The 27,634-nt window shown below is 37.0% G+C and overlaps 1 protein-coding gene across 4 annotated transcripts in view; it reads left to right on the top strand.

Annotated features, from left to right (window-relative positions):
• The first annotated feature begins 3,511 nt into the window (after window positions 1-3,511).
• Window positions 3,512-27,634, top strand: part of LOC149842395 (putative thiol methyltransferase 2) — a 41,112-nt gene continuing 16,989 nt past the window's right edge. The window contains exons 1-2 of one of the 4 annotated variants that reach the window (XM_090001416.1): window positions 3,512-3,814; window positions 17,853-17,930. In XM_090001416.1, coding sequence (XP_089857542.1) covers window positions 3,740-3,814; window positions 17,853-17,930 — 153 coding nt within the window. In that variant the 5' untranslated portion in view covers window positions 3,512-3,739. Of the gene's footprint in view, window positions 3,815-17,799; window positions 17,931-27,634 lie in introns of all 4 variants that reach the window. The other 3 variants (XM_090001414.1, XM_090001415.1, XM_090001417.1) reach the window with 3 other exon arrangements.

Genomic DNA, 27,634 nt, shown 5'->3' on the forward strand with positions numbered 1-27,634 from the left:
GACTCTTCATACGTACCATATAACACTTGCTTCATGGGTTTCTATCTACACCATGCTTGTTTGTAACTAATCTTCATAATTTTTTTTGTAAACAATGTCATTAATGAATTTTCTTGTAGCCATCTTCAAGTTATCATGCAGGAGTTTGTAAATAACACTTGCAATCTATGAGAAAGACACTTTTTCATTCAAAGGTTGCCCAATGAACCATCACATATATGCTATCTTTCATATATTTTTATTTGAAACAACACTATTTCACACACCTTTATGTAATGAATCTTTTAGAGGCAATCAATTATAGTATGCGAATTTTTTCTCGTGCAAACTGTCATTTTATTATTATAGTTCTTCAAGAATTTTGATTTATAGTGATGCTTGATTATATGATCTTTCAAAAATTGACAACAATGCTCTAGATTATTAAACCTTTGGCCTATAACAACGTCTCTACCATTTGAGTCTGTTGTTAGCCACCGAAAAGATTCTTGGTTATTATATTTTTCGTTACACAACTCATCACTCATTTTAGATGCCTTCGCTTCAATGATTTTCAATTGCTTTTCATTATTTGAGAATCTAGTGAATAAAAACCTATTTAACCATGTCTCATTGGTAGAAAAAATAAGTATACTAACCAATAAATGGTCATATAGCGTAAACAACATACCAAGGGTTCAACTTTTTAATCGCCATCTTTGCATTATTTGCATTCACCATTAATTGTCTCAGGTCATCTGTGCCTTAGTCCTCTCCTACCTTTGAGAGTCACCCTCATCCGACATGATATAGTTATTATCATTATTCAATTCTTTGTTGTGTGCATGGTTGTTGCTACCACTAATTGGTTGTTCAGATGCACAAACTAAATCATAATGCATCATATTTATCTTTTCATTTTCTTACATAGATGCATTATTCCTGTATTTTTTAAATTTCATTATTAACCATAAAATAACACTTACATTATAACACCTAAATCTAAAGCATAGATTACACAATCCAATATCGTGTACATCGTTATGTTATCTGCCTTATAAAATTGGATGTTATCCGTATGATTGCAGTGAACATCAATAGCACTGGTTTGCTGATGTAGCTGCACATTCTCTGATAATGTATAACATTAATTATTTATGCAAGTTGTTTATCGCCTACACATATGACATCTATATCCCTAATTGGTTAGGGCAACTGCATGCCCTCCACATGCATGTTATGAACATCTATATTGCTAATTATTTGAGGAAGTTGGATGTTCACCACATGACTACCCTCAACTGATATTGCCTAATATAAATACACATTTTTCATAGGTTTCTCATAATCTTTTGAAGCATTGCTTCTTTTGTGGCTAATTTGTTCATCAATTGCTTCTTGAAAATCACTTTCAACTATTTATTGTTTAACTTTGTCATGTAGTATGATGAAAATAATTAAGTAAACATCACTACTACATGACATAGAGTCTACAACATCATCATCCAATACAAGTATAGTTATCTTTTGGCTTTCCATGTTTGCAAAATAACTATACCAGAAGCTCGTATATTCTTTGATATGTCTAATTTTATGAGACATTAAAGCAATAAATTGTTTAAAGCTACTATTTTTGGACACCATTATAGATCTCCAATGATGACCATCAATGAGACAATAATATACTTTAACCCTTTCTGAGGGCATCATTATCTGCTTGCACTAACCATACAACATATCATGTATTAGATGAAAATAACATGTAACTAAAGGCCATCTATATAGCCTTCATACATTCAATCAACACAATTGTCTATACTGACTACAATTGTTGTCTTACATTTAAAACCAATCAATTCAACTTTAAGCTCATTACCTTAATTGAATACTTGTGCACAGTCAACCCTAACCCTATTATCCCAAAATAAAACAACCATAAATATATATAATCCAGTGCCAAATATTAAATAAAATATAAGCAAACAAACATAAATCATCTATGGCAACAACTAAACACAAATATTATAAGACTACCAAATATATCTATAAAAAAACTTAATTCAACAAGAAAAGATATGAAACTCACTTTTTGTCTTAAGTTTTTAAGGGTTAGAAAATAGAAAAGGTTGACAAAAAAATTTTCGTAACCTCGGCAGAATGTTGTAAGATAAAATTTTCAGGAATCAGCATAAGGAAAAAAAAAAGGGTTAGGGTTTTAAATAAAAAAAGGCTAGGGCTCTAAAGAAAAACAAAAAGCCAAAAAAAAACACCAATGACTTTATATATGAATTAGAAAGCATGCAAAGGTAAACACATTTACAAAATAACATTCACATGTTAAAATAGGTTAACATATAATATTATATAAATTTACGCCATACATTTATGGACATCATGCCTTTATACGATTTTAGTTCAAGGTGGTTTGCATGTTATCTGTGCGAAGGTTAGGTTATCCACAAATGTATGACATGAACCCGCTGAGTTTAAATTAGAAAACATGCAAAGGTAAGGACATTCACAATACATATTTGTGAATGTCAGAAACGTTTGTGGATGCAAGTCTAAACTTTATATGAGTTTTTAGTCAAAGGAGGTTTACATGGTATCTGCGTGAAGGTCGTGACATTTGTAAATATATGACGTGAACCTGCCATACTTGAATTAGAAAACATGTGAAGTTACAGACATTCGCAACACACATTTACTTAGTCATACATTTGTGGACGTATATCCTGACTTTAAATAAGTTTTTCATTAAATGAGGTTTGCATGACGTTTGTGTAAATATTAGGACTGCCACAAATATATGGAGCCAACTACCAAGCTCGAACTTTTAAATTCTACAAGGTTCGCATTGAGCTTGAGAATATCAGAAGATTTACCCATTTTAGATGCAAATATCTTGTGTTGCGATTCAAGTTAACTATGTTTGCAAATACTTTATGCAAATTTTATAAGGTTCATGAACTATTCATGTGAATCTCCTTTTTATTGAGATGTTGTGACCTTCGAACGACATATATATCTATATGCAAACATCAACAAGTTCACTTGTGCGAAGGTTAAAAATATCCTACAAAAGTCAAGAATCGAACATTTTGGTTATGAAAAAGATTTCAACAAATTGTGAGGTATTTTCGAAAACACGTTATTTTACAAGAACAATACCATCATTTTCTATTTATATTTACCATTTAAAATTAGTTACCTCCACAAAAAGTTATATGGAACTGTTCAACCATTGGTAATGGTTGAGCTTAAATAGTTCAATCTTGATTCACTCGAGCAACACCAAACTTGCACAAATGAAATCTAATCTGCACTTTGTGTGACGTAAGTGCTGCCGTATATGCCTTCTGATGTGACGTCAGCAGTAACGTATGAGTCAAGGCACGATCTATTTTTTAAATAAGGATGAAATCAATGGGATATTTGATGCTGATCCAAACTGTATCCATCACCCCACATTGTCGGATTTGTGTATGTTAAATTCGAATTCGGGTCAGATCAGGAAGAGACATGGATGAGTCTGGTGAGATTAAGATTGGGATCAGATAGACATGCAAAATTGAGTTCAGAACTAGGTTTGACAGACCCAGTTTCAGTTTTTACATAAAAATCGATAGATTTTATATCCAGGAGCAAGGTTGTTGCATCGCCCCACGGAGCTTACCTGCCTTGTGCTGCTGGCATTATATTTCTATTAGGGTAGGGGAGGGTCAGCTCAGTATGGAGTGCAAGCGGAAGGGAGGTGAGGATGACGGAGGGAGCAAGACGAACCCAACAATCCAACCGTCGGGGAAGATTCAAGAGATATTGTCAGATCCTTCAGGTGATACTTGCTATGTCCAAGATATTTTCTTTCTTTTCTTCTTCCCTTTCTTATTCTTCTTCGTGCATGCTCTCTTAATCTGGTTCTGGATAAAGGTTGTTGTTCGTTAGCGATGGTGATTTTCTGTTGTTATTTGTTGACCGGTAAAGCATTTGTGCGTGAACATGTCATCGACTTTTCATGGACAAGGTTTATGAATTTCTGCTCGTTCCGTTTGTGGGCGTTTGCTTGTCAAAGAGACTAAATCTTCAGAGAAAATAAATCTGCAACGTTTCTAGTTTGTATCGTTTGCTTTGCTCAGGGATTATGAATGCCATGCTTGTTTAGTAAGGGGACAATGGTATCGATAAATATTAGTGTTTGCAAGTGCAGAGAAGAAAAATTTTCAGAGCATGACAAAATTAGATTAAGAACAAATGATAAGAACCCTTCTTGAATAAGAGTGCATCTATTCGTACCCTTATGCAAGTAATTAAATAAAAAATACCGAATCTGCATTTTCTTTCCAAAGCAAACAAAAATAAACTGCCAACATATTTCTGCTAACAAAAATGATGCCAATGAAGGATAAAATTGGCTCATTAGTAAAATTCGTCAAGAGCAAAGGAGTAAACTCAATTTAAAATTCCGAATTTCCCTGCTTCATCACTCTTAAGAAATATGAAATAAATAAATGTGAAGTACTGAATTCCATTAGATTTACACAAAATGGATAACAGCAGCAACTCCACACCTAATCTCACAACTTTTCAGAGATTTGCCACAACGGGCATTCAACTATGATCAACCCAACAAAAGGATTAATAAATTACAAAAAAAGGTTAATCAAGAGAAACAATAAAAGAGAGAAAAATAAATGATCGCTACATCTTGCAATAAATGTGATTGTGCAAGAGCGAGATGAGACATGAAGAAGGGTCAGATTGGAGCTCAGATGGAAGAGAATAAGCCAAGAGGTGGTTGTATTGTTGGATGGAGAGATATTAGGTGTTTAACAGTGTGAGAGGGAAGATGCGATATATGAGACAGGTTTCATGGGAAGAAATAATATGAAAGGGAAAGAAGGAGGTAAGGTGGAAGTGGGGAAACAAGGGACGGGAAAGGGGGTCGATGGGAGGACCATGTGAAGTTGAAATGGCAAGATAGGAAGGAGAGAGGGTAGCTGAGAGAGGTGAGATAGGGCTAGACAGGAGGGAGAGTGCTTGGTGGTGAGGAAAAGAAAAGCACGGAATTGTTTCCCGATGGGGGGAGGACGGGAAGAAAGTCTGTGCATTTTGGGCTCTTCAAACAAATAAAATCCTCCCTTGAAGCAAGGATTTCACTTCATTCATTTGCAGATGATCACAGAAAATGTACTATTTTCTGCTCATTTCCACAGAAAATAAACATTTTCTAAGACAAGCAAACTCCCCCTTGGTGAAAATTTCCCAATTCCTGGCAACTTCTCTAGAGTCAACGTCATCATCATCATCATCTTTGCCATGGAAATCAATAATTTTGTATGATGTATTTAGCTGGAAAAAAGGAATAAATGCAGTATTGGATTCTACTGCATTCAATCATTAGAATTCCAAAAAGTTGGGTTTTTTGGTATACTTTTAGCAGATTGGGCAGATGCACCGATATTGTTAAATAGCTTGTGAGTTTCTTCCTTGATATATTGGAAATGATTGGGTGAAAGAAAATAGGATAGTTTATTTGTGATGCAGAGTAGGTCCGGAACGTCCCCGACGTCACAGACCCAACAGCAGCATGAAGAATGCTCCAGGTCCCAGACCGGACCCGAGACCCGGATCCAACTGAACTCTTTAAATACCCATCCTAGGGTTGCGTGCAGGGGATGGAATTCGGAAAAGAAAAGCTTTATCTGCCATTTTGTTTCAGCCGCACGTTCTTCCTGTTGCTTTATTTCTTTAGCATTATCAATCATTTGTGTAATCCCTGTTAGTCTTTGTTTTTATTTTAATGTTATCATTCTCAACTTGTGAAACGTTATCAAACGTTTAATATATTGTGGCTCGAGGAAGTTGATCCGAGCATTCCTTTCTTCAAGCGTGACCATTGGGTATCATATATTGCACAACCCTGCGTTGGGGAGGGCCATCCCCACATCAGTCCATTAACGGACAGTCGACCTCCGCACTGCACCAACATATCTCCATCAACACCCATTAGGAGAAGGTCAGCCTCGGTCCCCCCCACTGCATCAAAATGGTATCAAAGCCCAACCCCTCTTCCTTGGTCAACGACATGTCGTAAGAAGCGAGGGATGATCCTACGAGCGGGAAGGTGCGAGAGGAGACCGACAACGAAGATCTGATGATGCAGATGATGGACATGTTGACAATGATCCAGGAAGATCTGCTACGCCTAGACAAGGAGGTAGCCGGTATGTCGAAGCGGATGGATGGGATCGAGGCGCGAATGGGCGTTCTTGAATCGTCGGTAGGAGCACCCGCAAAGCCAATAAACCAGTTATGCGAGGGTGCAGTCCATCCAGCGAATACAACAGTTGTCGATCCAACCCAATTGAATGTCCAGCATGCTGCGTGACGTGAGGGCATTGAGGAGGCCCTGCACAGGGATGCAGGTTGCAACAACCTCTCATAACCGGTACCCTTTTCTCACCCAGGCATGCTCGCAGCTATCAATTCCGGAGTGGGGGTCGTCCAGCCGAACCCAGTGTTCGCTGACGGACCCTCCAGCTATGGAGTGAATGCACAGGCCCAACCTCGAGCCACGACCCCAGGTCCGCAGGCCAGACCCGGTCTGTCGGGTTCGAGCGTGGCCCAGGGTCAGGGTGTTGGCACTGCAGCGTCGGCCAGGCTGGGGGTTGATCAGGCCCAATTTCCCGAGACTGCGCGTGGGGGCGCTGCTGCAGCCCACCAGCGCGCAGGGGGTCACGGACCCTTGTGGGGGTCCGAACCCGAGAGGGTCCGGCCCAGAACTAGGTGTAGCGGGGCCCAGACCCGGGTCCCGGGGACCGCCCTTTGGGTCCCCGGGATCGGGTCCTAGCCTCAAACCCCTTCGTCCAACCTACCCAGTTGGGCCCAGTTCGGGGTTTGTCCCGGATCTGGCCCAACCCAACCGTTTTGACCCTAGCATGAGATCCGAGACCAACCCAGGCCTGCATCGGACCTGGATGAAGCTCCCATTTTACTTTGAGCCGGGTCAAAACTAGACCCATAATCATATGGATCGAGTTCAAACCAAGCCTTTTACTTCCTCAACTCGATCCCAGATCCAACCTATCCAAATCTGGGTCCAACGATTACTTTAGGGTCACACCCGATCCAAAACCAATCGGGTTCAAATTCAAATTACAATCAACACCAAATCTAAAACCCCTACCCAAACCCAAATCCAACTCAAATTTGAACCCATTATTCTACCCAAATCCAGACCCCTATTCCAATCCAAAATCCAACCCCTATACCCTATCCACATCTAACCCCAAACTATTATCCGAACCCAAACCCTAACCCAAACCAAACCAAACCTATCATCCAAATCCAAACCCTAACTCTATTACATACCCAGTCTATCCCCCTTTGTTGGGACCACCTCCCCCACCAGAACCTCAGGAGCGATTTCAACCAGTTCATCCTCCTGCTCGGAACCGACTGAGACCGCCTCCAGCAGCAACAGTACTGGTACAGCGTGAGCCGGCACGCCCAGAGCGCCAGCCACAGGGTGATAGAGATCGACGCCCTCAATAGGTCACGAGGCACATGCTGATGATAATAGACAATGAAGAGTTTCATGAACAACAAAAACCACTAACTTTGTAGGATGTCAAGACCTTAATAATCATTTTGAAGGAGGCTTTGTGGCATCTCCTATGGGTGGTTCCTCTAAAGAACTCTACAAGACAAAAATCTACTGCGAATCTTTCCAGTCACAAGTGGCTTCAATAGCTTTCACATCATCTCCTGTAAGAATGATGTCATCCACATATACTACCATAACAACTATGCCAGAGCTAGTTTTCTTTATAAAAAGTGTATGATCTGTTGCTGATCTGTTAAAACCAAAGCTTGACATCACTTCAAACAACTTTTGAAACCATGCACGAGGACTTTGTTTCAAGCCATAAATCGCCTTTCTCAATTTGCACACCTTATGACACTCCCCCTCAACCTCAAAACCTGGAGGTTGTTGCATGTAAACGGTCTCAGAGAGATCCCCATAAAGAAATGCATTTTTCATATCTAATTGACACAAGTTCCAGCCATGCTGAACAACTACTGAGAGAACAAGACGGATGGTACCCATCCGTGCAACAGGAGAAAAAGTTTCAAAGAAGTCAATTCCATATGTCTGGGTATACCCTTTCGCGACTAATCTGGCCTTGTACCTTTCAATAGAACATCAGATTTGTACTTTATTGTATATACCCATTTATAACCAACAATGTCAGCATCTGCTGGGGAATCAACTAGATCCCAGGTATGCTGAGATACCAAAGCTGTCATTTCTTCTTGCATAGCCATCTTCCAGCGATTATCAAGTGCGGCCTGTTGATAGTTCAGAGGAATGGTTTCAGCAGACAAGGCTGAAATAAAAGACTTCATCTGATGTCCAATTCTGGCATGGGAGACAAAATGAGATATGGGATATAAGGTGCATTGTCTTGTCCCTTTTCGTAGAGCAATAGGCCTGTTATCATCATCCTGAAGATCATTATTGTCAGTAGAACTTACCTCAGGAGAAGAAGAAGATGAAGGCTCTTGCGGAAGTGGAGCTCTACGCACATATACCGATGGAGGATTATTAAATCTGGAAGAGGATGGAGTTTGGTTCGGTAAGGAGGGCACAGATTCCAAAGGAAAAGGAGGTATAGGTAATGGAAAAGACTCAGCTGGATCAACCTGCAGCGGAGAACCGGAACTAGAGTAATATGGAGAGGATTCCAGGAAAGATACGTCCGCACTGACATACTCTCGGCGAGAAATAGGATCATAACATCGATAGCCCTTTTGATTTTTTGGATAACCAATAAATATGCATTTTGTAGCTTGAGCGGCTAATTTATCACGGTCAGGGCCAAGTTTGTGGACAAAACAAACACATCCAAATATTTTTGGTGAGAAAGAAAAAAGTGGGGCATTAGGTTTTAGGATATGTAATGGAATTTGATCACCCACAGAAGACGAAGGCATGCGGTTGATCAGATAGCAAGCAGTGGTAATCGCATCACCCCAGTATAACGCAGGAACATTGGATTGAATCATAATGGTCCTGGCAACATCAAGGAGGTACCGATGTTTTCGCTCAGCCACCCCATTTTGTTGAGATGAATAGGCACAGGAAGTTTGGGGTTGGATGCCATGATCTTGGTAAAATTGTAACAGACCTTTTGATTTAAACTCGAGAGCATTATCAGTGCGAACAATCTTGACAATAGATTCAAACTGAGTTTTTATTTCAAGAATTAGGGATTTGATAAGACTTGGAACTTCAGATCGTTCTTTTATTAAAAATACCCATGATAACTTAGAGAAATCATCAACAATAACAAGATAATACCGACACTGAGTCCTAGTAGGAATCTTACTAGGACCCCATACATCTGCATGAAGAAGTTAAAAAACTTTATTAGTAGACTGACTCTGACTCAAAGGGAACGAACTTCGATGATGCTTGCCCAACTGACATGCTTCACACTGAAATGATGTGGTGGAAGGAATCTGAGGAAAGACCGATCGAAGCTTTGACAATGAAGGATGACCAAGACGACGATGCCACTGAACAGGACTGAATGAATGTTCCACTGCAGCATGAACAGAACCCATTGGATGATGTAGGTAATAAATTCCATTTTCTTCATAGCCTCCACCAATCTTCTTCCCCGTCAGCAAATCCTGAAAATGACAACCCATTGGATCAAATATTACTCTACAATTTTATTCTTTTATAAGGCAACTAACAGAAAGTAAACTTTGAGGAAAGTTTGGAGCATGAAGAGCATTTTTCAACTGTAATGAGGAGGATATAGAAATATTTCCCTGACCAACAACCGGGGAGGAGCTCCCATCGGCTAATGAGACTCCAAGTTGAGCCTTAATGACCTTTAGATCTGAAAAAACACGTGAATTTCCACACAAATGTCTGGATGCACCAGAGTCAATAACCCACTTACTATCATTCGGATGGAGATGATTCCCGGTTGAATAGGCAATACCAGCTACAGGAGAAGTGGAACTCAAAGGTCGAAGAGCAATCAACTCATCATATTCCGCACGACTAAGGGTGATACTACTTTCATTTGCAGTGATATTCTCTTGTGCATTTGTTGCCTCAATAGTAGTAACATGAGCTTTAGGGTTATATGACTTTGATGCAGAAGAGATTGGCCGACCATGCTTATCCCAACAACGATCTTTTAAATGTCCAGATTTTCCACAGAATGTACATTGAAGCTTTCCTCTGCCTCCCATACCACGTCCACGTCCTCGTCCTCTGATATTCTGAATATTTCCACGGCCATAACTAGATGGGACAACAAGAGCAGATGTCTGAGTCACAGGTTGAGATTGTGGCAGAGATATCGCAAGTCTACTCAGACGATTGTAAGCGTCAGCAAGAGTGGGAACATCTGAACCAGTCAACATTTGAACTTTTGCAACAGAAAAATCTGAAGAGAAACCTGTAAGAAAACGAGCAACCATGGTTTGTTCTTGATGATCCTTTTGCTTCGAGCAACACAGAGGCCGGTGAGCATTAAGTCTTTCAAACGCAGCTTTGACAGAGGCATAGTACTGGGCCAAGGTCTGATCTCCCTGTTGCAAGTTATATATTTCCTGTTCGACTTATAGGATACGACTCACATTCGTTTCTTGTGAGTATGTATCACGAAGATTGTCCCACATTAGTTTGGCTGTATTATAGTAGATCAATCCATCTGCAATATGGGGTTCGACACTGTTCATGATCCATGACATAACTATGTCATTATCTTCATCCCAAGTAACATATTTTTCCAATTTCTCAATGGGTTCGCCTTCCAACAAAATATGTTTTCGACGATGTCCAGATACCGACATCATAAAAGTTCTGGACCACCTGGCATAGTTGGTTTCATTCAACCTAACAGAAGAGCCATACGAGAAGGGGTTGGCAAACACCTTATACTCCCCAATATGTTCCATTTTGGAATCACCTTTCGACGTTTCAGCCATACTAAAAAAAACTCACTTGAACAACAAGTGTTCAAGAAGAATTTTTTTTTCTTCAACTCAGCAGGAAACCACACCTGCTGTTCCACAAAATAAAGTTCAATCCAGCAGGAAATCACACCTGCTATTTTCCATGACAGAAGAGTAACTTCAGCTTCCGTGCTTCCTTAAAAACAACATTCGACACAACAGGGAGTCACTGAAAAACACATTCTGAAATAAACCAACCCACAAAAAAAAAACTAAATTTCAGTTGCTGTAGATACCACAGAAATCCCGAACATTGCTGCACCCAAACACATCACCACACATGATAGAATGCAGTCGCAAAACACAATGTTCACTAAACCTGCTGTTCTCCAACATATAAGGCATGACATCCAGTAAATATCACACACAATCAGCTTCTGCAAGAACTCAACACTTACGGCCACACAGAAAAAAAATTTTTGTTGCTCCCAAACAGCAGGAACACACCTCGACAAGAATTCAGCACTCACGACAACAGAAAAAAATTCTGTTACTTCCAACCATCAGGAATACCCTTCGACAACTCATGAACCAAAAACAAAACTCGTCATAGCAGCAACAAAACTCGGCACCACCAGGTCGCAACAGGAAATCCAGATCCAGATGAGGAGAACTGATTTAGATTTTCTCCTAAGATCTGAACCGCAATCAAACTCCCAACAACGTAGGTAGTCACGAGGAGAGAAAACAAAAAGAAGGACGAGGAGATACGACACCCACAGCAGGCATCCACGACCAGCAGATGATACGACACCCACAGCAGGCATCCACGACCAGCAACATGCCCAGAAAAAAAAATTTAAATTGCTGACCTGATTAGAAACATTACTCAGCGTGATCGAAGTTTGATCACGATCATGAAAGCCTCCACGATCGACTGTGTTCTGGTAAAACACGATCACGCTCCCACGTCACAGTCGATATCTCGATCACGCTCCCACGTCACAGTCGATCACGTTCCCACGATCGGCTGAGCTTTGATACCATGTAGAAGATGAACCGAACCCTAGAGATAGAGATAGAGAGAGAGAGAGAGAGAGAGAGAGAGAGAGAGAGAGAGAGAGAGAGAGAGAGAGAGAGAGAGAGAGAGAGAGAGCTGAACTTGAAAACAGAAAACTTAATTCATCATTAGGGCTTCTCTCTATATTAAATAGAGAGAGGCAAAATAGAGAAATTACATCTAAGTCCTTATGAAATTAATATTTCAGAAAACCTCTAATAAAGAACAACTTAACCTAAAAACCACCTATTCTCAACAATTTTCATAAATCATTTTGCAATGCATAAACAATTCTAGCACTGGAACAACATATGCTCCTAGCTTACTTAAGCTCACAATGGTTCACACATAACCACTAACACATTCTCAAAAAATGATTCATGCCATTGCAAAATTTTAGTGAACATAAAACACACAAATTCATAATTTATGTTCACAATGCACATTCATAACACAGAAATAATGCACATTTAACCAAACGCATACACATGCATATAGAAAGCTTGCAGACCACACTATTTATGATCAAATTTATGCATATGATTAGTAAACATGCAAATGATCTACACAAGATCAGATTTATGTATATTATCAAAGACATGCAAACGTCTAATTAAAATCATATTCATGCGTATGAACAATAAACTGATCTGTTTAGAATCAGATTTATATACCTAATCGACTGACAATAATTTAGCTGACAAAAAAATATATATTCCGATCATATTCATGTACATGATCATCTGACTGCAGACATGCACATGACCAACTTCATGTACATGAATTGGCTAATACATATAGGTACATAATTCCTGATCAGATTCATGTGTATGATCAGCTGACTACAAACTGTATATGATCAGCTGACTGCAGACATGCACATGACCAACTTCATGTACATGAATCGGCTAACAGATATAGGTACATAATTCCTGATCAGATTCATGTGTATGATCAGTTGACTGCAAACTGTACATAATCAGTTTCATATACATAAATCTGCTGACAAAAATATTTGTGTTCTGGTCAGATTCATGTACATGATCAGCTTCATGTACATGAATCGGCTAACAAAAATATATATGTGCTGATCAAATTCATGTGCATGATCAACCTCATGTACATGAATCGGCTAACAAAAAAATGTATGTGCTCATCAGCTTCATGTACATGAATCGGCTAACAAAAAATATAAATAAGTGCTGATCAAATTCATGTACATGAACAACTTCATATACATGAATCGGCTTACAAAAAATATAAATAAGTGCTGATAAGATTCATGTACATGATCAGCTTCATGTACATGAATCGGTTAATCAAAAATATAAAGTGTGCTGATCAGATTCATGTATATGATCAGCTTCATAGACATGAATCGGCTAATCAGAAAATATGTAAGTGTGCTAATCAGATTCGTGTACATGAATTAACTATCAACAAAAATATGTATATCTACTGATCAGATTCAGAATCAGCTACTCAGAAAATATAAAGTTTGCTGATTAGATTCATGTAGATGATCAACTTCATGTACATGAATAAGCTAATCAGAAAATACGTAAGTGTGCTGATCAGATTAATGTACATGATCATAAGGTATGATCAACAAACAAGTAAAACACGTCTATTCAGATTATGCACATGATCAACAAACATTACTCATGTCTGATCAGGCCCTGTATATGATTGACCGACGTGTAAAACAATCTGTCCAAATCATGTATATGATCAACAGACATGTAATCTGCAGCCTGATATATACATATATTAAATTCAATACATGGTCTAAAATACACACACACACACACACACACATATATATATATATATATAAATCAGATTCATCATTGATCAATAGTCTAGAAATATATGCTTGTACATATATGACTCAAACTGATGAAATTTAAATGCATATAGGATTCATGCTCATGAAATCGATAAACTGAAAAATAATTATACCATGTTTCAGATGCATGAACATGAAATTGGCAGAACTGAAAATAAAAAAAAAATATACTTGAAGCATGCTCATGAAATCGACAATCCATATATGATTAGATTCATGCTCATGAAATTGACAATCCATATATGATCAGATTCATGCTCATAAAATCGACCATTGAAAAGAAACACGTAATTCAGATGCATGAACATGAACTCGGCAAAACTAATATATATATATTTTGTGGATGCATGAACATGAAATCGGCCAATATGAATATATATATATATATATATAAATCTTTGTGATCAGATTTCCCTTTTTCCTCTCTAAACCCATGTAAACCCATGCTCAAATTGATTTACACTAACTTCGTTCCCGTGCGGATTAAGAGAGAAACTCGTACCTGATGATTAAAAAAAACTAGAGGAAGGATGAAATATCGTCAGATGCTTCTCTTCTTTTCCTCTTTTTTTCCTCCCTTTCCCTTTCTCATGATTTTTTTTCTTCCTCTCTCTTTCTTTCTTTCTCACTTCTCTCTCTTTCTCTCTAGAAATCGACTTCTAGAGAGAGGGGTTCTAATATATGTGTGCATGTGTGTATGTATATTTTTTTTATTGTTAGATTGTATTTATGTTTTTTTATTCTTTGTATTTTTATTTTTGTATTAGAGTTATTTTGGTTATTTTGACTAGGCAGCTGTTGGGATCTCCCCAATGGCTATATTGGATCTCTCTCTTCTCTTTACTTTTTATATATATATATATATACCCATTTGTTTAATGCATTGTTTGTGCATTTTATGAATTAATAAAATTATTTTATTTTAATTGAGTGTGTGCTCTTGTGAGTACCCCTTTGTGGGTTTGTGTTTGCGCTCTTATCCTTTGTAGGCATTGTATCTTTGAATCCTTGAGGATTCATTACACCGACACCCAACAATCACTAGGTGAGAAGATCTTACATCCACAATCGAGATTTGAGAAACTGAAAATAAATTTAAATCTAGTTTATGTACTATAACATTTGGAACATTAAAATCTTGGGAGTGTTTGAAAAAATCTTTTAAATTTCCTAAACTTTTAATTTTAAGAGAAGTTCCATCAACAATGGAGACATATGAATCAAGTGAATTAGAATGGCATTCAGATAAGATAAATTCATTTGGGGTCTTATTGAAGGATGCTCACGAATCAATAATCTAAGAGATCTTACTTGGATCAGAATAGGTAGAGATCACGACTTCGGAACGAAAAGATGATTAAGCTTTGATGAGTCGTTGTAGAGCCTCCATTAGTTGGGAAAGAGACATGGATCCAATGGTTTTGGAGCTTTAACCGACACCATTCTTCTCATCATGAGTTGGTCCAACGAACACGACTCTCCTTTCATCCTTTCTTCTCTTGTGACAAAAGGGTTTGATGTGTCTCGGTTTGTTGCATAAGTGACAAATAATCTTTTTTGTTTATTGTCATATTCATTGGCTTGTTTCTTAAAATGTAAAAGTTTGTAAACCCAAGTGTTGGACCCCGACGTAGACATGGCCAACACTGAGTTATCATTCTTGGAGGATTGCTTTAGTTTATTCTCTTCCATGCTTAAGTCCTCTAAAATTTCTACAATATAGGGAATACATCCTCTATGAAGAAGGGCAGCCTTTGTAGTCTCAAAATTGGGTCTCAACTAGAGTTGCCAGGCAGGGAAGCGGGAGTGGGAAGCGAGACACTTTTAAAATTTTAGGAAGCAAAAAGCACAGAACGACTTAGAAGCGAACTAGAATCGATATAGGAAACGAGGGGGAAGCAAAAAAAGAGAAAAAAGTAAGAAAATTAAAAAAATAAGGGGAAGCACGCTTCCCAAAATTTTTGGCACTTCCCTTCATGTTTCAGACGTCATGTTTCGCGCTTCCAAAATGCGCTTTGGGAAAGTGCGCTTCTCTATATTATATGACACTTCCGGTAACTCTGGTTTCAATCCATTAATGAATTGATAAAAATGCTTCGCCTTTATTTGCTTTTCGCAGAGTTCTATATTTAAGGGACAATGCCATTTTGGTTCAAGTAATGCAAGCTTGTCCCAAAGGAAAGATAGATCATTGCGGTATTTCCTAATGCTCATGTCTTCTTGCTTCACGATTCTCATTTTGTCTTGAAGGTTGCACACATGTGCAATATTCTTGAGGGAGTATATATTGCAAAGATAATTTCATGCTTCATTGGCGAGTTCAATTTTGCCAAACTTGAACACTTGTTTATGTCTACACTATTTATGATCCATGACATAATCCTTGAGTGACCCACCTTCCCTTTTCATTCCTTCTCATACTTGGCTATGGCTTTGTTCATCCCTTCTCCTTGTAGAACAACCTTCTTTCCGTTTTCACTCTTGGTGAAGACTAGTTTTTGGCTCCCCACTCCCTTTCGATGCCATCAACTAATTCCCATAATATCTTTTCCCGTATGCTTCACAATTGACACCCACATCACATAGTTAGAATCGTTGAGTTTAACAAGATGGTCTCCTCGTCCTCCATAGAGACAAAGACGTAAAGATAATAGAGGAAGAGAATGAAGAAGGTAGAAGGTGAAGACACTCAAACCTTGAGCACTTGGATAACGAACCCATGCACGATAGACTCACTAGCACTTGAATCTCCAAGAAAATAATTGTCTACGAGTCGAGTCTAATGGCTCTAATACCATTTCATGAAATTGTCCTCAAGAGAATAGTAATCACAATGCCACTAAGGCAAATACACCAAAGCCACTTAAGGGCAATTAGCACACTCGCAAACACAATTAAAAATATTAATTTTTATTAATACAAAATACACAAAATATGCATTAAAGATACAAGCGACATAAGTCCCATTTATGTACAAAAGAGAGGAAGGCTACTAGCCAATGGGAGCTCCCAACGACTAGTCTGATCAAATGACCAGAATGACCTTGAGTGAAAAAATACAAAAAACAATAAAAAACAAAATTACACATCCTAAATACATTCTAAAAAAGGAAAATACCTATATATATGTATATGCTACACATACATACATATGTGTACAGTACACACACACACACACACACACACACATATATATATATATATATATATATAAAGAAAGAAAGAATAGGGTGTAGCTGCCTATCCCCTACTGGAAAACAGCCAGTGGATGCATGTGTATCAAACCGCCCCCGCAAAAAGCCATTTCTTTTTTAACTACAGCAAGTGGATACACGGAAAGCATGCATGTCTGCCCGCTGTTGGTCCACCAGTGGGGTAGGCTGCTACTCCTTGGTGTGTGTGTGTGTGTGTGTGTGTGTGTGTGTGTGTGTGTGTGTGTGTGTGCATATATACATATGTATGGGTTAACATTTGGTTCTATTGAAGGCACAGTCTATAGAGTATAAATCACCTTCTTTTCATATTTTTTAGATTTTTTTATAGATTGGATCCTGTTAATGTGATTTAACAGGTTTGTTTAATAGAGAAAGAGTTTTGAATCATGTGATTGTGACACATAAGCAGGTTTTTTAAGTGCTTCACAAATCAATGACTCAAAATGACTAAAATTTCATGGATTGAAAAATCATATCTTTAGATTGAAATAACATTATCCAAGGTTTGCCCCTTAGCAAATAAACCATGTTGAACACACCAGTGTGGTCAGATTGAGTCAATAAAGCTTGAAACTATGATTTCCAACTTATTAGTTCTGTGCCTTTATATATATATAGATGATGTTTGACAATGGGTTGAGTGGTGATTGTCCTTTCATAAATAGGCTTTTCTATTTTTTTTAATTATATACCTGGCTTTAATGGAGATTTAGATGGATGGGATACATGTTGGGAGCAAGGACTGACACCTTGGGATTTAGGACAGCCAACCCCAGTGATTCTTCATCTTGTCCAGACTGGATCCCTCCCAAAAGGCAGCGCTCTTGTGCCGGGATGTGGTAGGGTAAGTCACTGTTCAACTTTTATCCTTTCAAAAGTTTAATGTGATTTCTTTTTTCAGAAATTTATGTTCTTTATATATTCAATTTTATGGTGCAAGTCATTGGACACTTCTGTGGTGTCATTTGAATTTTAAAATTGTAGACCAGTTGGATATGAATTCTAAAATCTTGCATCTGATTGGTCATGCCTGGTAATCTGCGTGTCTCTTCACAATACCTATACATGTATAAAATAGCCAAAATACCCTTATTAGGTATTTTGGTTTACATGAATAGAATATATATATATATATATATATATATATTAACACCCCCCCTCAAACTTACGATGATATTACCAAAAGTTTGTTAAGAATAAAAATAAACCAAAGTGTAACAAGAGCTTTAGTGAAGAAATATGCAAGCTGGTACTCCTAGTACGTAATGACAATCTTGCATCTGATTGTAGACCAGTTGGATATGAATTCTAAAATCTTGCATCTGATTGGTCATGCCTGGTAATCTGTGTGTCTCTTCACAATACCTATACATGTATAAAATAGCCAAAATACCCTTATTAGGTATTTTGGTTTACATGAATAGAATATATATATATTAACACCCCCCCCTCAAACTTACGATGATATTACCAAAAGTTTGTTAAGAATAAAAATAAACCAAAGTGTAACAAGAGCTTTAGTGAAGAAATATTCTAGCTGGTACTCCTAGTACGTAATGACAATCCATCTCTGTGTGTTTAGTTCACTCATGGAAGGTGTGGTTGCTCGCAATGTAGATTGCACTCTTATTATCGCAACACATCTTTGAAGGATTTGAGATGATCACTCCCATATCTTTAAGAAAACTTCTTAACCACACAAGTTTCATTGTTATCGTGGCCATTGCACAATATTCAGCTTCAGTTGAGGACAAAGATACTTTTTTGTTGCTTTTTGCACCTCCACGAAATTATAGAATATCCTAAGAAAACACAAAAACTAGTAGTTGAGATTCTATCATTAGGGTTTCCTACCCAATCAACATCAGTATGGGCAAGCAAATTTAAAGAGGAAGATGAGGATAAAAAAATACTTTTGCTTATTGAGTTTATTATATATCGAATAATCAATAACATTGCACTCATGTGCATGGTCGTTGGGGCATGTCGAAATTGGCTGACTGCATGGGCTATGTCAGGTCTGGTAATGGATGGGTAGGTGAGGGATCCGATTAACTGTCTATACACTGTAGGATCTTTAAGAAGAGTCACATGTTCAAGTCTTATTTTTGCATTGACAACCTCAGAAGTCTCCACCTTCTTGTTGTCAGAAATACCTGACTTGGCACAAATATCAGCTGCCAGTTTCATTTGTGATAAGATATATTCTCTGGAAGAATAGACAACCTCAATACCTAAGAAATATCTCAAGAAACCCAGGTCAAACATATCAAATATTTCTTTTAAAACAAATTTAATTTCACTAACTCTCTTTTTATCACTTCTTGTAATTATCATGTCGTCAACATACAATAACAATATCACATTATTTGTACTTATATTCTTAACAAAGTGAGTAGTGTTAGTATAACAGGATCGAAAAACCCAAATTTATCATAACATTACTAAAACGGTCATACCAAGCCTTAGGAGCTTGTTTATGACCATATAAAGCCTTTTTTAATTTTAAAAATTTTTCTTGTTTAATCTTAAAACCCGGTAGAGGATTCATGTAGACTTTCTCACTTAGATCCCCATTGAGAAATGCATTTTTCACATCTAGTTGATAAATAGGCCAATTTTGGGTAGATGCAACAACTATGAGAGTTGTAACAATAGTCATTTTGGCTACAGGGGCAAATGTCTCTTCATTGTCAATTCCATATTGTTGTGAATAGCCTTTGGAAACTAACTTAGCTTTGTATCGTTCTAAGGTTCCATCACTTTTAGTTTTAATTTTAAAACCCCATTTGCATCTTATAGATTTCTTTCTAAAAGGTAAATATACAATCTCCCAAGTATGTGCTCTACAAAGTGCTTCAAGTTCTTAGCCTCAATCCAATGAGGACAATCTTTGGTTTCACTATATAATGAGAGGGTTCATGATAGAAATGAATAGTTAGAAGACATGTCTTGTAGTTTGATGAAAAGGATTCGTAGGATACAAACCTATTAGGTGAAATGGAAGTTCTATCGGATTTCTTAAGTGTGGTGTCTCTATTTGACAAATCTTGACCAGGGGTTTCATCTAATGAAAGGTCTTGAGAGTCTCTCATAAACATTTGTTTGGTTTTCTTGACTACGTCGGGTATAAACTTGAATATTTTGAGAGGGGTTCTCAATTAAATTATCATTATTATTATTATGAAATAACTCTAAATTACTATTATTGGGATCTTAATCATATAAGTATCATTCAAAGAGATATCATGAGTCAATTCACACATTTGATTTATGAGAATCAATTTTATGCCATGGCAAAAAATCAAACAAGAAAGCATGGTCTACTTCTTTGTTATTTTCTTTATCAAAACCATTTTCTTTTTCTAAGAAAGTCACATTCTTGGACAAATAAAGTTTGTTATTCTTAGAATCGAAACATCTATATCCCTTTTGCGTTTCTCCATATCCCATAAAGACACATTCAATTTCCTTTGGAGAAAATTTATCATTCTTGTGGAAAAGTACAAAACATTTACCACAAAAAATACGTAATCGTTTGAAATTAGGTGCTATTTTGAATAATTTTTCAAATGGAAAAGTATTTTGCAAAATCGAAGAAGGCATTCTATTTATTAAATATGTTGAAGTTAAGACGACTTCGGCCCAAAACCTTTTGGGAATATTTTTACAAACAAGGTTCTAGTGGTTTCCATGACATGCCTATGTTTTCTTTCCGCCAACTTATTTTGTTGAGGAGTTTTAGGGCACGATCTTTGATGACAAATACCATTTTTCTTTAAATGATTTTGAAACTCATTTGACATGTATTCTCCAACCAAGTCGGATCTAAGGATAGAAATGTTACTTTGAAATTGATTTTTGACGATCATATGAAATTCTTTAAAGAATGAAAAAATATTTAATTTTAAATTAAGTAGACCCCTGCATTTCTTGTGAAGTCATCAATGAAAATAACATAGTAAGAGTAACCACCTTTTCATATGATGGAAGAGGGTCCCCATACATTCGAATGCACCAACTCAGAAGGCCTTTTTGAAATAAAAGTTTTTTGAGGAAAAGTGATAGATTTCATTTTTCCAAAGATATTGTTTTTACAAGTAATATCTTTTTCATTCCAACAAGTCTCCGCAAATGGGAATCTTGGAAAAACTAGGATGTCCAAGTCTTTCATGCAATATTTCAATATCCTTTTTTTGGTCAAAATTACAAAATGACTTAGAAGGAATAGACAAAAACTCCAACAACAACTACGCCTTCATCCCAAAACAATTGGGGTCAGCGATATGAACCAAAAAAGAAATTCATTTTGGGTCTTCCACACGAATCCTTTTCCTCCAATCATTTCTATCCAACGCCATGTCCTCGGTGAGGTTCAAAGCATTCATATCCTTTCCTATCATCTCCATCCAAGTCTTCCTAGGCCTACCCCGACCTCTTTTAACTAATATATTTTCCCATTTCTCCAACCTTCTAACTGGAGCATCATTAGGCCTTCGCCGAATATGTCCAAACCACCGTAAACGATTCTCTCGCATCTTATTTTCAATGGGTGCAACACCTACCTTCTTACGTATCTCTTCGTTCCGAATCTTATCTTTTATTGTATTTCCACACATCCATCTAAGCATCCGCATCTCAGCTACACTCATTTTTTGAATATGATGTCTCTTGGCAGCCCAACATTCCGTACCATATAGTAAAGCGGGTCTAATAGTCGTCCTATAAAACTTTCCCTTCAACCGCAATGGCATTCTACGATCGCACAGCACTCGAGTAGCACTTTTCCATTTCATCCACCCAACCTTTATCCTATGATTTACATCTCCATCAATTTCTCCATACTTTTGAATGATGGATCCCAAATATTTGAAATAATCATTCACCGGTATATCTTGCTCACCAAGCTTCACTACACTCCCATCACTACTTCGTTGCTTACTAAACCGACATTCCATATATTCAGTCTTACTCTTACTCAACTTAAAACCTCTAGCTTCCAATGTCTGTCTCCATAATTCTAACTTAGCATTAACCCCAGCTCTAGACTCATCAATCAAAACAATATCATCAGCAAACAACATACACCACGGTACATTTTCTTGAATTGATCTCGTAAGCTCATCCATCACTATTGCAAATAGGAAAGGGCTTAAAGCAGATCCTTGATGTAACCCAACCGTTATCGGGAAATTGGTTGTCACCCCTCCACAAGTGCGGACATTGGTTACTACTCCTTCATACATATCTTTAATTATACTAATGTACTTGAGAGAAACACCTTTCTTCATCATTGTCCACCAGAGAACGTCCCTAGGTACTCTATCGTATGCCTTCTCTAAATCAATAAAAACCATAATAGACTGCCGGTCCCAAGCCCGGATAAAGGAGGAGGGTTGCGGTAGGCCTGTGACAGCCAGCATAAAAACTTTGTCATATCCTATGAGAATAGACAAAAACTCCATGTAATAAAAATCTCCGCTTCTAGTTCTTTGCCCAATCTGTTTCCCGGGTGTGAGATCCTGCTTGGTGCAACCTTTTAATAAGAAAGAGATTTCACATCCATAATCGAATATTTAAAAAATGAAAAAATGTTTAAATTAAGTTTAGGAACAACTCTTATTTTTGGAACAAAGATTTTTTTTAGAGGGATTTGAATTTAAAGTCCCGATGCTTTTAATTTTTAAAGAGGCCCCATCGGCGGTTGAAACAAACAACAAATTTGTGTTGGTGCATATTTCGAAAAGAGAGTCCTTATTAAGTGGTCATATGAAAAGAGGCTCCTGAATCAAGAACACATACCTGGAGGAGAAAAAGTGGCAATAACGACACTGGATGTAGATGATAATTTGAGTATTTGTTAAAGTGCCTTCGATAGTTGAGAAAGAGAAAATGTGTCTTTAAAGTCTCCTCCTCTTTTGCTTATTTCCTCCCTTTTGGGTATGAATTCTTCAATGAAAGCTACTTTGTTCTTGAAATTATCATTGAGCTTAGGGTAATTAGGCCTTATGTATCCCGACTCATTACAATAGTAGCAAATAGCTTTTCTACCACCATAGTTACCACCACTATAGTTATTATTAGGACTATAATTATTTTGCCTTCCAAAGTGTGGAGGCTTGTAAGACTTCACATGATTGTTGGGCTTTGATACCGCCAACACTTCATTTTCTCCTCTTTTAGACATGCCAAGACGAGTTTCTTTTTGGCATATTTCGACAATGATATCCTCTAGGGGAAGAGGAGTAGATCTATGGAGAAGAGAAGATATCACTTGCTCATATTTGGGTGGAAACCATACAAGAATTGAAAAAATTGCTCTCTTTCCATTTGTTGGCGCCTAAGTTTCACATCTTATATGGCAACCCATTTAGACTCCAAAAGTACCAACTCATCCCATAGAAGGGATAGGGCACTAAAAAAGTCACGAACATTCATGTTCTCTTGCTTGGTAGTTCTTATCTTTGATTGCAAAAAATATTGCTTCACAAGATCTTTTTGGGTATACATACCCTTCATAAATGACCATGCTTCATTGACCTTTCTAAAATTAGTAATTTTGGCATATATTTTTCATGTCAATATTGTTCATAAATCAGACAAGAATTTTTGCATGGTTGCTCTCCCAATCTACTTTGGATTGATAATCACTAATGGCTTTAACACGATCATCTCCTTTAAGAATTTTGACTTGTTCTCCATCTTTCTTGGTGAGCAAAAGTTAAGGTTCGAGAATAGTGCCTATCACGTATCTCTAAAGCTTCTTTCCTTCAAGATTATTTTTCATGGCAGAAGCTCATATCATATAATTTGTACCATTTAATTTCAATGAGAGGTCTATCTTGGAATCATGCTTCATTTTGAATGTGAGGAAGAAGAGAGAAATAACGAAGTAAATATACAATACCTCTCTTTGAATCACCTCAATTACCACGAGTACACAAACACTTGATTACCACTCTCCACAAGTCCAATAACACTATGGCTTTGATACCATGTAATCAAGTATGCGAAGACAAAAAAAAAGTGCACACACACTATTACAAACCCGGGATAATACACAAAGCACAAAGGCATATACAAAACCTCAAAGAGTAAAAAAGATCAACACAATAATGTAAAAAATATATATTTTATTGCACATAACATACTTAAAGAAGCGTAAACAAAAGGGTACAAGTATCCCTATATATACATTACAATAAAGGAAGAGAGAAGAATTCCCAACAGTCATAAGCTCCCAATGGTCACAAATATGACTATTGAGAGCATCTCCCAACAAGTCATATTTTTTACTGTTATGACTGTTGAGAGCATCTCCCAACAGTCACCTTTTTGATTGTTGAGAGTAGCTTCCAACAGTTACAAATATGACTTAGAGGCAGACCCTTTTACATAAATACAAAAAAAGTAAAAAAGAAAAAATATAAAAAACTGTCGCTAGTGGACAGTACCTATTACATGTATGAAATAACCAAAATACCCTTATTAGGTATTTTGGTTTACACGAATAGAATATATATATATATTAATATATATATATATATTAACAACCGTGCATGTATCGACTTTTGAGTAGAGATCAAAAGGGTGTCTGAGAGCACATTTAGAATACACACAAAATTGTCCTCCCACTTTTTGCTTTTTCGATTCTCGACAATATTGTTGTTCTCCTATTCTTCTGGACATGATTCTGTGAGCACGTACACCACATTCACAATTATGAGAAAAATGTGAACCTTGTGCTGACACTTTTTGAAGTTAGTGCCATCGAACTGGGATAGCTTGGGAAGCTCTTGTTTGCCAATCTTAACAGTAGTTGCCATTTTGCAGAATTATTGCTTGAAAATTGTTGAAAAAATTAAACTCAGTAGTTATGACAACTGAACTTGAACCATGTATGCTCTTGATTACCAATCTTAACTGTAGTTGCCATTTTGCAGAATTATTGCTTGAAAATTGTTGGAAAAATTAAACTCAGTGGGTATGATAACTGAGCTTAAACCAAAGTTACCAGAAGCTTCTTAGATAGGTGGGAAGCCCACTTCCTAGAAACTCGCTTCAGAAGCGCAATACTCCTCGCTTTCGAAACTTGATGAAAATCTCGATTCTCCCACGTTTCTCTTATTCTTATGTGTTTTCTCACTCTACTTTTCGTTTTTTTTGTATGTTTTCTCTCACGCTTCTTACTCACTTTCATGTGCTTTCTCTAAATTGGCAATCATCATTTTTATATTTTGTTAAAAATTTAATTCTTACACTAACTAAACATAAAATTTAAGAATAATTACTTTTATTTTATTTTTTATTTGTGTTCCATTTCGATTCCCGTTCAATTCTTATATTGCTTTCTTTTTATTCCTCGCTTCTTGCTTTCACTTCCTGTATTGTTTTCTGCTTCCGCTTCCTAGTTTGGCAACCTTGGCTTGAATCATGTATACTTGGAGGCACACATTAGACTTTCTATCTTTCAAGCGATAGTTTTCCCATTGAGGATTAAGTTCTTGGTGCAATAGGTATTCGTGCAACTTTGCTCTCAAGATACAATTGAGTTTTCGCCTACTTGCGAAGGTCGGCCCATGCCCAACATTTGGTGAGACCGAGCAACTCGATACAAACCACCTTGAATAGCCTCTTGACTCGATTAAGTTGACCCTAGGCTCAACTTAGGCATACCCTTAACTAAGTCAAGGTCTGAACTCATTTGAGAGAGGGGAGAACTCGTATGAGCTAAAGAGCGCAAGGGAGCAGGAAGCCCGTTGGAGAGAGGGGACAACAAGAAGCTCGCGGGAGAGCGAGGAGAAAGTTGAGAAGAGACAAGCACGAGTGATGAGAAGAATGAGAGAGGGCTGGGGTATATATAGGCCCCAACCCAAAAGCTATCAATAAAAGGCCTGGGCTAGCAAACGGTAAGTTATAATGACCCAAACAACTAGTCAAGAAAGGGGTACTGGTTGTACAGTTAATGGACCAAAAGTGTAAAACCCTGATCCAAAAGGACCATAGGAGGGTTAAGAACTATGTCGCATAGGTGCGGGTGCGACACTTTCAAAAAACTTGGGTGAGGGGGTGCGGCAAAAAAAAATTATATATATTATATATATATATATATATTATATATATATATATATATATATAATTTTTAAGTTTTAACAGTTAACAACATTAACACTAATGAAATAAAAAACAATTATCACAATATCATCAAATCAATTCATCATCATGCATGCAATAAATCAAATTAACAATCTACAATTCTATTCTACATCATAAAAACCAACACTACAATTATAAAAACAATCAAACAAGTAAAGCAAAAAAGAAGTAAATTATATAGTATACTAACAAAAGAAACAAAAAATGCATAATTACATACCAAAAGTATATCCTACACAATGTATATGACGATGAGGTAATGAATCCTAATAATTTTCTTCTTCATCATCAAATGCATCGGCAGAAGGAAGACTGGGCTCTGATAAATCCATGTTTATAATGTTGAAATCATGCTCTCTCTAAGTCTCACTCTTCTGGGTTTATATCCTAAAATTTGGATGATCCTTGTCTGCATTACAAATCCAATTTGAAAATGTTAAATACAAGTATATTTAAATGAAAAAACTAAGAAATAGTTAAATAACTAAGAGAGAAAATTAGTACGTGTATTCATCATTGGTTTGCGAAATTAGTCGAAGATTTGAATGAACATATACGAAATCCTCTGCATACTTGCTGGTGAGTTTGTTTCTCTTCATGTTGTGGATTTGAGAATATGTGCTCCAATTTTTTTCACAACATAATGAACTAGCAGGTTGGGATATCAATCTCAATGCAAGACGTTGGAGAAGAGGTGTTTCTGATCCAAATGTTGACCACCATGTAATAAGATTTATATTATCTTCCTCTCTCGCGAGTAATGTTTGTCCATATAATCTCGAATATGCAAATTTTACAAACTCTTGTGTGACTTGATTTAGAATATGTGATTATGGATAAAGTCTTGTCATACACATATTTCTATGCCTTGATAGCTTTGAGTCTAAATTTGGAGGGATACGGCCAATACCACATTCTTGCCACTTTTTTGCATAATATTTTAGATTAAGAGAATGTGTCATGCAATGCAAGGGAGTATTGCTCTTATCCCATCTTTTGACTAAAACTGAATGAATATAGTTAAAAAATTCTGAATCATCCAATCTAGGATTTTTTTCTTTATGCATGAAAACTACAACTTATATTTTTTCAATCATATTATCTCACATTTCATAAACTTTATGAAGGATAGGCTCATTCTTATTAAATTCTCTCAACATTTCCCAAATAGGTTGAGTAAATTGAAGGAAATATACGACCCTGTCCTAAAACTCATCATCAACAATAAATTTCTTAATTTCTTAAGCCTTGACATCATCATCATCACGATACAATGTCCAATTCTCACCAGTCACCATGCTAACCAAAGCATTTTTCAATTCCTTAATCCTCTTCACCATCACAATGATAGATGCAAAACGTGTTTCGGCGACCTTCAATAATTTCAGGTCA

The sequence above is a fragment of the Nuphar pumila genome, chromosome 3, assembly GCF_984573655.1.
Source record: "Nuphar pumila chromosome 3, dmNupPumi1.hap1.1, whole genome shotgun sequence".
In the NCBI taxonomy this organism is placed as follows: domain Eukaryota; kingdom Viridiplantae; phylum Streptophyta; class Magnoliopsida; order Nymphaeales; family Nymphaeaceae; genus Nuphar; species Nuphar pumila.